Source organism: Euprymna scolopes, chromosome 12 (assembly GCF_053919585.1).
Source record: "Euprymna scolopes isolate OS-2025 chromosome 12, ASM5391958v1, whole genome shotgun sequence".
NCBI classification, from domain to species: Eukaryota; Metazoa; Mollusca; class Cephalopoda; order Sepiida; family Sepiolidae; genus Euprymna; species Euprymna scolopes.
Genome location: NC_136493.1, coordinates 74240525 through 74254395, shown reverse-complemented (window position 1 = coordinate 74254395; position 13871 = coordinate 74240525). Strand labels below are relative to the sequence as shown.

General features: G+C 31.3%; 1 protein-coding gene across 2 annotated transcripts in view; it reads right to left on the bottom strand.

Annotated features, from left to right (window-relative positions):
- Positions 1-6541: 6541 nt before the first annotated feature.
- The window catches only part of LOC145291334 (heat shock protein 68-like), a 41516-nt gene continuing 34186 nt past the window's right edge, over positions 6542-13871 (bottom strand). The window contains exon 2 of one of the 2 annotated variants that reach the window (XM_080137089.1): positions 6542-7432. In XM_080137089.1, the coding sequence (XP_079993215.1) occupies positions 7247-7432 (186 nt within the window). In that variant the 3' untranslated portion in view covers positions 6542-7246. The remainder of the gene's footprint in view (positions 7433-13871) is intronic. The other variant, XR_013869386.1, reaches the window with a different exon arrangement.

The window sequence follows — 13871 nt, the reverse complement described above, 5'->3', positions numbered from 1 at the left end:
TTAGTCTCTTTTAAAAACAATACCCCCTTCAAGAACGGTCCTAAAATGTGTTTCTAATCCATATGTGTTCAATAATGGAGAGTTTTCCTTCTTATAAAAAACGGACGCGTTTTCCTAACTTTTACGCTGTATCCAATTTATAATTAATTCTAAGTATAATTTTCGTTAAGTTCAACTATTCAAATTTAATACGGCCAGAGAGGAAAACTTTGTTTCATCTGAAGGTAAGTTTATTTGTTTATTATTATTATTAGCAGTAAAGTCTAGTATCTGCACCACTTTTTCTGTCCTCGTTTAGTGGAGGAGAAATCCTTCTTGACTTGGTTTTCTTACAAAATAAACACTTTAAAATAAGTTAAACCACTAACAAATTGGCAAACTAGGTAGAAAAATCGATTTTGCCTCTTTTGAAACAACAGTAAATAAGTATAAATATTTAAAATATATGCAGTCTATAATTTCGTTTTTGAACAGAATAAACGCTTTAAAATAAGTTGAACCAATAACAGCTTAGCCAGCTAGGTAGAAAACGTACACTTAGAAAATACATTTTACCTTTTTTAAAACAACAGTAATTAACTAAAAATATTCTTAAAAATATTAGAGGGATAGTCTCTTTTAAAAACAATATCTTGTTCAAGAAGGTGCTTATGCATTTTTGGTATCACACTATTTGTAAATAGTGTTTTCATGTGCAATTCAAGTTTTCACGATATCTTTTTTATTCAATTGTAATTTTTTATTCAATTGTAAAGAGGAAGCACAGAATAGATACAAAACACCCTCTCCTCCCCATGTTAAGAATGGCTTTCAAAATAATAAAATTATTATTTCAGCACGGTGCCAAAAGACGGACGTACACGAATGCTACCCCTATAGCGAAATACGCATCGCCTCCGATGTTGTACGTAGTTCGACTGAGAGAGCCGTTATTATTTTAGCAAGGAAAGAATTTTTGCGTGTTGGACCTAGTTTTTTTTTTATTTATTTATTTTAGCTTAAACTTTGCGCATTATTTTGTTACTATGATATTTTTTTTGTGTGTGCGTTTTTTAAGGATATTTTTTGTCGGAGTTTATGTAATTATTAACAGGAAAATTGGTGGAAGCCAAAATTAAATCCGCGCTATTTTTAAATATTATTTTCAAGTTTAATTACAGTTTTACGACACCTGCGTTATTTTTTTTTATTTAAAAATAAAAAATAAAAATTTCAAATTCGCTCTAAATTTATGGATTCTTTTCTTATTATTGTTTTTGTTTTCTTTTGTTGTTATTGTTTTTTTAAGGTTTAAGGTATCGTAAAACTTTAATTAAACTTGAAAATACTATTTAAATATAGCGCGGGTACTTTCACCTAACAATTTAAATACGAACAGGTATCGTAAAACTTAAATTAACCTTAAAAGTACTATTTAAAATAGCGCGGATCAATAAGCGCACTAGCACCAAATAACATTTCACTGTGTTTCGATCTACGACATTCCATGAGAGGTACGTACATGCTAAAGCTTTTTGTTTATTTTTGTTTATCGCCACAAGTGCTAATTTTGACTTTCACCAATTTCCTGTTAATAATTACCTATAACGAAAGAAGAAAGAAAAATCCATTAAAAAAAACAAACAAACAAAACGATAAAAACATAAAATTATTTACAAACAGTCGAACACACAAGCAGCTTTGATTAAAATGAAAAGATAACATCAATAGTCCTAACAAGCGATCAGTAGCGTAGTTATAGCTGACAGCTATTGTGTAATGGTAGTATTAATAGTCGCCTAGCGTGGTTTGACAGAAAGGTTAGTATAAGTAGTTACGGTGGAAAACCCGTAATATTAAAATCTGTAAAGTATATTTTTCTTTTTAAATCGATATTATATCAATATATATATATATATATATATATATATATATATATATATATAATATCTCAAATAAATCAGAATAACATGAGAATTACTATTCCAAAGGAATTCATTAAATATTTGGTGAAAAAATTTAAATTTTGTTTTTTGATGCTATACCTACAGCTTTATTCCTTATTCTCGCTCCCCCTCTCTCTCCGTAGATCTTACTCTCTTTCTCTCTCCAAATATTTTTCTCTCTCTTTCTCGCTTTCTCTATCTCTCTCTCTCTCTGTAAAAATCAATGTGCACGCGATCAGAAAATATAAATCGCTTGAAATCAACAATTCTAGTAGACAGTCAGTCTGATGCTGTTAGAAATAAAGAGTAGTAGTAACAGTAATAGTTCCAACGGGCAGTTATTAACTGTTATGTTATGGTAGTATCAATAGTTGACGGTTGGAAAACTCTTAAGGAATGATTTTATAAAAAAGATATATCAAATTATGTAAAATAATATCTGAAATGAAACAGAAAAACATGGAGATTATTATCACTATTCCAAAGGAATTCATTAAATATTTGGCGAGGAAATTAAAAATTTGTTTTTTCAAGCAGTACCTACGATTACATTACTCAATAGTTGTCTGCAAGTAACATTTTGTTTGTAAAGCAGTTACTTGCTCAACTAATTTTTATCTAAACAGAAAAAATAACTGTAATGAAGCTAGCTCTTATTATATACTTCAGTAAAAACTATGAGTTATTCCCCCTGCCTAAACTTTGTTTTGCAGTGATTAATAAAAATGTGCCATATTATCATATTGTCTAAGCAGGACTATGTAATGTTTGAATAAATTGTATTGGATATTGTTGATAATATGGTATAACGATAACACATGAAAACTGGCTTGGCAAAAGTCAAAGGTTATCTTGCGTTGAGTTTAAAATCCCTGTAATATTACATTATATGCTCGATTTAAAATTAAACAGATTAAAATGTGAGAATAAAAACAGTAATGTGGTGTTCAGGGCTATTAATAGGAGTACGCAGAGGTCTTCATTGATTTCCAGCCAACACCTGGAAGCTGTTTATTTAGATTAAACGCATATATTTTCCAGTTGAGTTAACATACAAAACAGAGGCATTTAAAAACCGGGCATAGTACAAGAAAAATACAGCATAGACTAGTACATCAGCTAGTCGTCCATAACACACAATAAAACACATTAAAGCAGAAAAACTTTATTCAAATGGTTAATTAGATTTGATTACGAGTTAATGTCACTCAAAATATTTTTAAAAACAGATTTGTTCAAAATAGGCACCGCCAAAACTGGGGGGGGGGCAGGTAAGTACTTTTTAAAAATCTACCAAAAATCAGGTAATTATCCAATCAATACGAAATTTTCAGCGATTATTAAGAAAAGAATGAACTTTATAACAGTGTATTTATTTTTAATAAACGATATTTATTGTCTGTATTTTTGAGATGAGGTGTTTTCATTGATTGAGATTATAACAACCAAGATGAAGGAAGTCAGTCCGTCAATCTCAATCAACGATATTTATATATATATATTTTTATTTGCTTACAACCCCCCTTTTTTGAGGAGGTTCGAAATATGCTAAAAATAATCATCTGAAACTGAACAAAACATATTGTGTTGTTGTAAGGGACAGGATTATAGATTAAAAAAACCTTGTTTGCATACCTTATTTTGATGTCTGAATATCAGAACTTCGATAGTGTTGAATTATTCCGCTTTTGAGTTTTGAAGTGTGAAATTCGGTGAATATGTTAAGTAAAATAATTAATTGAAGTTAAGCAAAACAAAAAATTTATTTAATATTTATACGAAAAAAAAACATTTAAAATCTTTGATAAATAAATTAACAATTTTTTAGCAAGCCGAATAATGCATGACCATTATTAAACAGGGAATGCTTTGATGAATCGATACAAAAAATCGATAAATATTGTGTTCTTTGTGTTAAAAATATCATCATTTATTCGATCCCGTTTGAAAACGTTTGCCGCCTTTCGACTACGGTGGACCAAACGCGCTGAAATAATTTTTTTTATTCTGCTTTAAGTCCCCCCCCCATTTTAGGGAGCCTGACCCCCACACACATGCACATTAAAAACCAAACTCATACAAATGGTCACCCATCTGGTACTGGCCAGACTCAGCGTTAATAATACATTGAAATTTTCGTCACTGAAAAATAAGTTTTTGGGGGCCTGTTTAGTCTTCCGTAGTTTCCTTTTTATCAAGTACAAATGTAAACATTGTATCAAATCGACGCGAAGTAACTGGTTGCCTATATGAATAAGTGGAATTATTTGAAATCCAGGTACTTATATTATAATATTTTTGCACATTCTCATAGAAAATCACCGTAACTCTTAGTTACACAAGAAATAAACAAATTAATTCTTTCTAAAACCTTTTTTTTTTTTTTTTAACTATTTATATACGTTTTCTGTGCAATACAAAAAATGTCAATTGTTAACTTTTGGGGAAAATTTAACATTTAAAATTTAATTAAAAATAGTAGAAAAAGTTTTACATTATTATGCTTTCTATATGATAAAATTTAGGGTTTTATCTTTCTGGAAAATAAAGTTACTCAGAAATAATAATAATTTTGATAAATGTAATTTCGTTTTAAAAATCAACAACAACTTGATTTTTCGGCCATTTTTGGCGGTGTCTAGTTCAAAAGAGTGAAACTGCAAAATTTTTTAATTATCGTCTTACAAACGGACACACATATTTATTGCATTAAAATGGACACCCTTAAAACACTGAAATCAAATTATGAATATTTACTTGTTATTAAAGCATGAATCAAAATATTAAAAAAACATTGTAATAATATAGAAATATTAGATCGTAGAAAAAGTAACGGAATGTGCTGTTAACTATGTGAGTTCAGTGCGCAAACGGGAATTGCTGTGTTTGAATCTAATATCATATGTTAGAATTATATGAATATCATATTGCGTCGGCGAGCATTGAATTTATTTGCATGTTTCTACTTACACTATTTCTTTTTACAAGTCGTTCAGCTATAGACACCGAAAAATGAACGATGAGCCCCGAATAACAATAACATATTCTCATTTGATCAACTTTCATATTTATCTGATCTTTTATAGGAAATTGTAAGATAGACATAGATTAATTAATTTCCCTTGAAGTGCCGTGTGTATTGGTCAAAAAGTTAACCCAATAACTGTAGCCGTATACGTCACAAATTAACCTTTATAATCTCAAACGCTTACTTATTTTACTATTATGGTTGGTGTTACTTAACTGTTAACGGTATTGCAATACAAGCCCTATGAGGTTTTGAAAATCAAAGCCAATTACCCTACGTCCAAAGCAGACATCACAAACTAACTCTAGAAGTTATGTGTGCAAATAAGAAAAATTCACGCGAATGCGCATGTTCACAAACCTTCATTTTGTATATTTATTCTTTACTGTCTGTCGTTCCTCATTACTTGTCTAAGTAAACGTATTCAATTAATATACATAGTTGTTGTTCTTTTACGTTAAAAACTCTCGCTCCGATTCAACTTTCTGCGTTTATCTGCAAATATAATTCCCATTTTCTCTTTAGCGAATATTTGACTTTCGTTTCAATAAGTCCCCACAATTGATCTGTATGACTGTGCTCTTTCGCTCAAGACGAAGGAGCGAGATAAGCGAGGCGATTTTTAAGGCATGCCTGAAAAGGGTGGGTCAAAAAAGCGTGCCAATGCAGGGATATGAAAACGCATTAAACTCAAGAGCTATTTCTTTAAAAGAGATTCGATGTACTTAATCTGAAATCTTTTGTGATAGCGTTATTTTTTTAGCCACACTATATTTATAATCGTCATATTAATCTATGTCGTTGATGCAGATTAGCATTGTATCTGTACGTACGATCTTTATAGCATCATGATGACATGATTGTGGTTACGTTGTGCTGAAGCACTCCTTTATAGACGGCCACATTCTTTAAATTCAGTCTGTATTTAATGAGAAAATATGCACACCACTAAAGCCTCAACCGCGATGGAGTAACATTGAGCTACGAAGCTAAAAGGAAAAGTGTAGAAAGTAAATTAAGCAGATCAAAAGAAACTCTATATTTAGATGCGGGCATGTGAAAACAAGGTTATAAATGGTATTTATCACGTAAGGTTAAAATAAACTGTGTTGATAATTTCAGCTAATTAATCCAATTTAGCATCTTCACACAAATGTAGCAAATACTCGTTTAACTTTTCCTAACAACATCAATTAAATTTATTCCCGATTTATAATCTTCCGTCAAAATAAAAAAGAAAACCTTCATCGAAAAATGGAAATATTTTAAATCAGGGTAAAGCATGTTTCTTTTTTTTTTATCGTTTATTAAAAACTAAATCAGCGTGCGATATTAAGATAAATATGATCCTTTTTCAAAATTCTGATATTCTATGCGATTTAACGGGACTATGGAATCGATGAGTTAACATTTTTAGTATGATCTAATGTATAGATATTACGAAACCTATCCGTCGGGACAGTCGGCACGGTGCATATGAAGAAACCAATCCAGGTTCAAAAAGAACTTTGAAACAATGCATCTACATATATATATATATATATATATATATATATATATATATATATATATATATATGTGTGTGTGTGTGTGTGTGTGTGCGTGTGTGTGTGTGGTACAAGATTTCTGCTTATTCATGCTATTGTTTGCACGGGTATATTAGTAGATAAACGATGTATTTAGACCGCTGGGCTAGAATACAACAAAGAATACAACAAAGAATACAACAAAGAATACAACAATATGAAAAAAGAGATTCGTATAAAATTCGACCTTAACTTTTCAGTTTTTATATATAGCAAGGCTGAAGAAATTTTATTATTTTCATGTAGTAATATTACCCGTGCAAACAACAGCATCAAGATAAAAAAAGCTAATTAATAAATAAAGTACTTCGGACGTAAATTTTCAAAATTAAACACACACATATATGTCCATTGTACAAGATTCTAACTCGTCGTCTACGTAAAATAGCAACAGGGGTAGTAATTAATATAACAAAGTATTCGAGAATCTTTCTGTGTGCTGTGACTTAGCTACAGTACACAACAGTAAAGTAGTCAGCATTTAACTTAGTTGTTGATTTTAAACTGGCACTTCTTTCGTCAGATATATATCGAACCATATCAACATGTACTGGCATGTTTCAGCGGCATCCAGGTGTAACCAACTGTTCATTAAAAATGCCTGTATTCATGGCAAAACATTGAGCCATCAAAATACGCTCACAGTTTCCTCATGGGTGCAATCATTCACATATCCTCCTGTTCGCTTATTTCTGGGGGTAGCCGTTTTAGAAAATGACCCGACGAGACAACCCGCTGTCTTGGTTAACAGCTTCGACAGTGAGTATACCATTGACATTCAGTTCAAATGTGACTGCTACGTGGGTTTTAATGTTCTTAGCTGGCGGTAGGATGAGTTCGAATTGTCCGAGGAAGTTGTTGTTCTTTGTCAATTCTTCTTCTCCCTGGAACACCTGCAAAAACAGAAACGAATAAGAGAAAGAATAAGAGAATGTTTATATACCGTGATCACTAATTACAAATTAGTTTGAATTGTGTCGAGGAAATGGTACGTTAATGCCATATAATTTACAGAATGAAAACGCGCGTAATATTAAGGAACATCTTTGGGAGTTGCAACCAACACACATAGTCAAGTAACGTCAACGACTTAATAGGGGAAAGTTGAAATAAGAACAGAAAATAAAATATGAATAACAAACATTGCACGAAATCAAGAGGACTGACAATTTCAGAAATGCCATTACCTGACATCTTCAGAAATGGTGAGGAAAGGAAAACCACAGGAAAGACAGCACCATCCTAATTTCCACTCCAAGGATGCGGAAAGTACTGGGAGCTTGAAAAAACTTATTGTCACTAAAAGTCAACCGCCGTTACCAGCGAGAAACCAATGGTAAACATTTGTTGTAATAACACACAATTATTTACAACAGTAATCGAAGGGGGCGGAGAGTTCGGAAAATATGTAGAGACTTGTTTTCATGAGCTTTTCGATGTGATGTTGAAAATATTGTACACTTACTGAATGTTGTATCGATATTTTACATGAATAGATGGTAAACTTGAACAATGTTTGTATATTCATTTTTAAATTCGTTTTATTTATTCCAATTGTTGACATTAAATCACATTGTGTTTTAGTATAGTTTTCATTTTTACCAAAATTCCTATGAACATACACGAATAAAATAATCTCTATAGTTATAAAAGTGAAATTGTCTGTGTGTGTGTACATTTCCCTACCAAACTACCCTGTCAATTTTCAGTCTACAGACTCGAGATGTGACATAAGGAGTATTGAGCTTTATGACATCTTTTAAATCAATTTTGGCCAGAAATTTGACTGTCAAGGGGCCAAAGTTCAACGATTTGACCTTTAAAAACTCTACTAAACTTCTCCGCCAATTTTAGATGTAGTTACTTGGACATGGATCAAACATTTAAACTTGATTTGAGCTCAAAACAAAAAATGTTAACGGGTCAAAATTGGGGTCAAAGTTTAAAATATTTTACCTCTGCGGTCTCTACCAAATTACTCAGCCAAATTTTAGCCTAAACATTTGAAATTTTACAATAAGTGTGTTCAGACATAGGGCAAGCTTTTTAATCGATTTTTGGCCGAAAATTTGGCTGCCAAGGGGTCAAAGTTGAAAAGATTTGACCTTTGCGGTCTCTAGCAAACTATTTAGTCAGTTTTGGGCCTTAAAATTTGAAATTTTACATAAAGGGTATTCAGATATACAGCAGTTTTTGGGCAATAATTTTGCTGCAAGAGATGAAAGTTGAATAATTGACCCTTGCAGACTCTACCAAACTCCTTCACAAATTCTGAGTCCAAACACGTGAAATTTTAGATGTAGGTTACTTGGACATATATATATATACATATATATACATATATATATACATATATATACATATATATATATATATATATATATATATATATATATATATATATATATATATATATGTATATATATATATATATACATATGCACATACAGTTATGAACAGTACATAGGGCCTGAGCAATGCTGGGCTGAACTACTAGTACTATATAAAATAACAACATAAAAATCATTCTTCAGATATGTACAAATGTATCGTTTATAAAAAAAACAGTTGCATTACACTGGGTAAACATGAATTATACAGATCAAAAATGCTGGTGGAGAGACAATTAAGACACAATCTTCCAATTTTGTGCGAATACTGTATAGAAAAGGAACGATATTGGCACTGTATCAGTTAAAATAGCATCAGCTATGATGCATTACTGTCATGTAGGGACTTGCTAAAAGTACGCAAGCATAACATGCCCAGAGAAAATTTATTGATCCTTCCATTGCAAGGAAGTTGGGGAGTTGTAACTTAATAAAAACTGACTATTTGCACTGAAAAGCAGATTTTATAGATGCAATGATATTTAGAAAATACATAAAAATGAACGTAAATTTTAAATATTTTTAGTTGAACAAAAGTAAAACTAAAATTTGAGAATGTATATGTAAGTATACAATTATTTCTTTTTATTAAAGTTTTTCACGAACTTCACCCTAGAATTAAAAGAAAACAAGGCTTCAACTGTTTTTTCATATATATATATACTAGCATTTCAGCCCGGCGTTGCCCGGGTGTTTTGAGGTGTATGTTGAGCAAAAAAAAAAAAAAAAAAAGCGGTAATTTTTTTAAATTTGACCTCTATTATGAGCCCTTAACATTTACTGTTTTGGGCTCAAACATAGTTATTAAGTTAGATCCATGTCCAAGGAACTTATATCTAAAACTTCAAGTCTTTACACCCAAAATTGGCGGAGAAATTTGGTAGACTTCTCAAAGGTCAAATCGTTGAAGTTTGGCCCCTTAACAGCCAAATTTCTGACCGAAAACCGATTACAAAGATTTTCCCAAATCTCAAACCCTGTATATCAAATTTTGAGTCTGTAGACTTAAAACTGATAGAGTTATTGCGTAGGGAAATGTACACAGACAGACAGACACACACATACTTTCACTTTATACACACACACACACACACACACACACACACACACACACACACACACACACACACACACATATATATATATATATATATATATATATATATATATATATATATATATATATATATATATATAAAGTTATGCAAAATTAATATCACCGCCAGATTTCTTGCGAAATTTTAAGTGAAAAGTTGTTTATCTTATTACAGGATTTTAGTTTTAATTATATTGGCATTATACGTATCATTCCGACTTCTATTCTCATCTTGTTATATTTGTATGCAGCAATCTGTAATATTTATCGTGATAAATATTAAAGTACACACTAAACGCTTTGGAAATAATGAAGAATCTTGTCGAGAAGGAGCCTGAAAATCTTCTGTAACAATCCCTAGTAGACATAAAAAAGGGGAATTAATTCCGAAGCTATTCCTCAGTATACAGAATTTGAAGCCTCTTCAAGTATTTAAAGAAACTATGAACAAACTTGTGAAAAGCATGTTTGTTTGTTTTTTAACATTCTATTTGAAATAAGTCAATCATTAAATTATTCCTCAGCAGTAAGAAATAGAATTCGTGTTAAAGCAATGGAAAACAGTGTTATTTGATCTGACGAATCAGGTAGCTGTTAACAAGAAATTATTGAGATATAATTTAATTTTTGCCCTTGAATAAGTCTAGTGAACAGAAGATACAGATCTTGATAGCACAATTGTGGTGGGGAGAACATGAGTGGAATGTAAAAAGTCTGAAAATCTAACATTGAATGAAATAAAAGACACTTTCTGTGGCCATTCTTAATATATGAGGTTACTGAGTAGGTAATGGTACAATTAAACCCGACATAGAAAGATTTCGACCACTCTAAATGTTTATCGTGCCAACAATTCTTAATTTCTTAAGATGAGCTGTTAGTCGATTAGCATGTTGTGCTGATGTGGCCCAACTCTCTCGGACGTCACGTAAGGACTCCTGCTCGTCTTCTTAAACTTAAGAGAACTCGGCTCGTGTCGTCTAAATCTTCGAGATGCGATTATATCAGATTCCTGGTCTGCTGAAAACGAATAACAAAACTCACGCAGACAACAGACGCTTGAATTCTATTCTACTGACCGTTAATTTCACAAAATATATTAGACTTTTTACAATATATTGTTCGGTGCTTAGCAAGTTTTAAAAATCTCAAATCTTTAGTCTCGCAGACGGTACTCAGACGGTTAGGAGCAGGGGGAGTGATCAGTCATTGGGAACGGCGGGATTTCACGCAATTTGTGCCCCTTGGAATCAAACGGGAATCTGTTTAATCTTCAAGCGGGTTAACATTATATAGTGGGGGGGGGGGTCGGAGTGGAAGTCTCCTAAGCCAATCAAATTATGCCACGCATCTGCGGAATGTGTGTGTGCAACTCGACTATAGTCGAGAGTTTTGAAATCTATGAGGACCAAAATCAACATTTAATTCCCATAACCTCATGGGTTATTAGGGCAGGTCGATTTTGGAACCCCGGTGAGGCAATGGTGATGATAGTTGGGGTTTGACATAGAAAAGACCCACACAAAATATTTTTCTCAAAATCGTTATCTTTGCTTGAGGAAATGACTTTAAAAGTTGAAAAATTAAAGCGATTAAAAGTTTTTGGGTGAATTGTCAAGAACGTCCCATCAAAACAATCCGTACTGTTAAGAAAATGGAATCATTATTTAGAATATGTTTTAGACTACATTTTTAAATACAATGAGTGAAGATAATGAATTAATAAAATGAATATTAACTATATAGGCAAAATTATGATTTTAAATAATAGCGACCAAAGTTCTCTTTTTCATTTCAGGAACTTTTTTGTGTGGAAACATTTTCACCGTCACAAAATACGCTCATTATTGATATTGAAAATTAACGTTTGTTTATTATTTAATTTGAAAACATTACGGTTTAGGCTTAATTATTTCGAAAGGGAAAACGAAAAAGACTTGTTTAAAATATATATTATTATATTTCAAGTGTTTGCAGTGAATTAAAACATATTTGTTTTATCTTTTATAATGTGTTTTCTATTAGGTTGGTGCAAAAATAATGGCATTTTTTCAAATGAACGTCAAAAACATTGTTTTCGCACCAACCTAATATTTCACATCAAATTCTATTTGAAATTTTTATTAAATTATGGTAATACTCCAGTTTTATATTAAAAAAAAGTAGTCCATACAATTTTATTCTACACATTCCTTACGAAATATAACCACGTACATTTTCAAGTTTTTCTACTTAATAAAAAATAATTTGCAGAAAATTAGTGTCAAATTTTAATTTCTTTTATTTTTAGGGAGTAATTGTTTTTAAGCAGTGTTTTCCTTCTAAAATTATAGTTTTAAAATCAAATAACCTACAAAGATTAATACGAGTAAATAAGGAAGCTCCTTTAAACGTTTTTTTGTTATTTGTGCATCTATGTTATTGTGCTAAAATAACAATGTTATTTAGAAAGCCATTCTTAATATGGGAAGGAGGTTATATTGTAAATAATCTGTACTTTCACCTAAAAATTTAATAAACAAAAATTTCATAAAAATTAAATTTAACTTGAAAATACTATTAAAAATAGCATAGTAACATAGATGCACAAGCACTGGGTTTCAAACTCTAAACACTAAACACTCGTTTAAAATGGCACAGCCACAGCAAGAATGAATCTCTTTATGGATAAATTCATGTTTTCGAAGGCGGAGCTAAACTCTGCTAAAAATGTCTAAACTAAACATTACTATGCCTCTGATTTGGTTTTGACCTCTCTCTTCAACTCTACAACGTTTTTCATTATTTCTTAATTTTACGTATGAAACTGGAAGATAGCCAAATACAGTTTCCTTCAGTTATAATCCATTTATTTATTTTGATTTTCAGATTAGAATGTCAGTAAAAGCACGACGTTCAGTTTTAACAAGTGGTTCACAAAATTTGCTGGTCCACTTTGTCATTTGGATAAAACAGCCCCTCAACTTCACGACAAGTCACCCAGTTTAGTTATTTTCTCGAAAACAGTTATCCCCACTTAAAAAATAGTGAGATTTCTAAGTTAATGGCAAAGGAATTAATTAGTATTTGGCAAGCAATCAATCTACAATTGTCATTGTTAAGGTAACATTATATAGGACAGAAGGTCAATATATTTTGCTATAAGAGGGCCAAACAGATTGAAAGGAAATCTCTTGCAGCAATCAAAGTGAAAAGAATGAAGAAACAGCCAGACAGACTGTTTGATATATCTTCTTGTAGCTGTAAACTTTCTGTCTTGAAATGTGATGACTTTGCAGTAAAGTGCAAGACAGAAAATTGTCAAACAAGGCACATAATCTGCACTTGTTCTTTTAATAAGGAGGTAAAATTAATTCTATAGATTCACCTGCAATTATGTTCTTTTTTTGTGGAAAATAAAATAATATAGTGGTATTTATTATGTAATCTGGCTCTATTATTAAACATGCAAATTTTCCAATTTTCAGGTTCCACTAGAAAAACTGCCATTTACAACGATTTTAAATTAATTTATGGAACAACAAAAAAGCTATATACTGGTCCTTTGCGGAAACGTTGTATTAATAATTATCAAGATTTGCCTCAAGTAGAATTCTAAAAAACAATAGTGTCCCTCCCGATCATCATTATCTGACAGCAGAAGAAACAAATAATTTAAGTGTGAAGACCAGAGGCTACTTTTTGAGTATGCTGTTGGCATTTCTTGTGGAGAAGTTAACTTAGAAAATTGGGCCCTTGAATCAAGGAAGATGGTTAACATAAGCCAATAGATTAATGTGTTTATGGACTAGAGTTGTCTATCCTCAAACACTATGATAAATTAAACATTCTGGTCAAATTTATCAT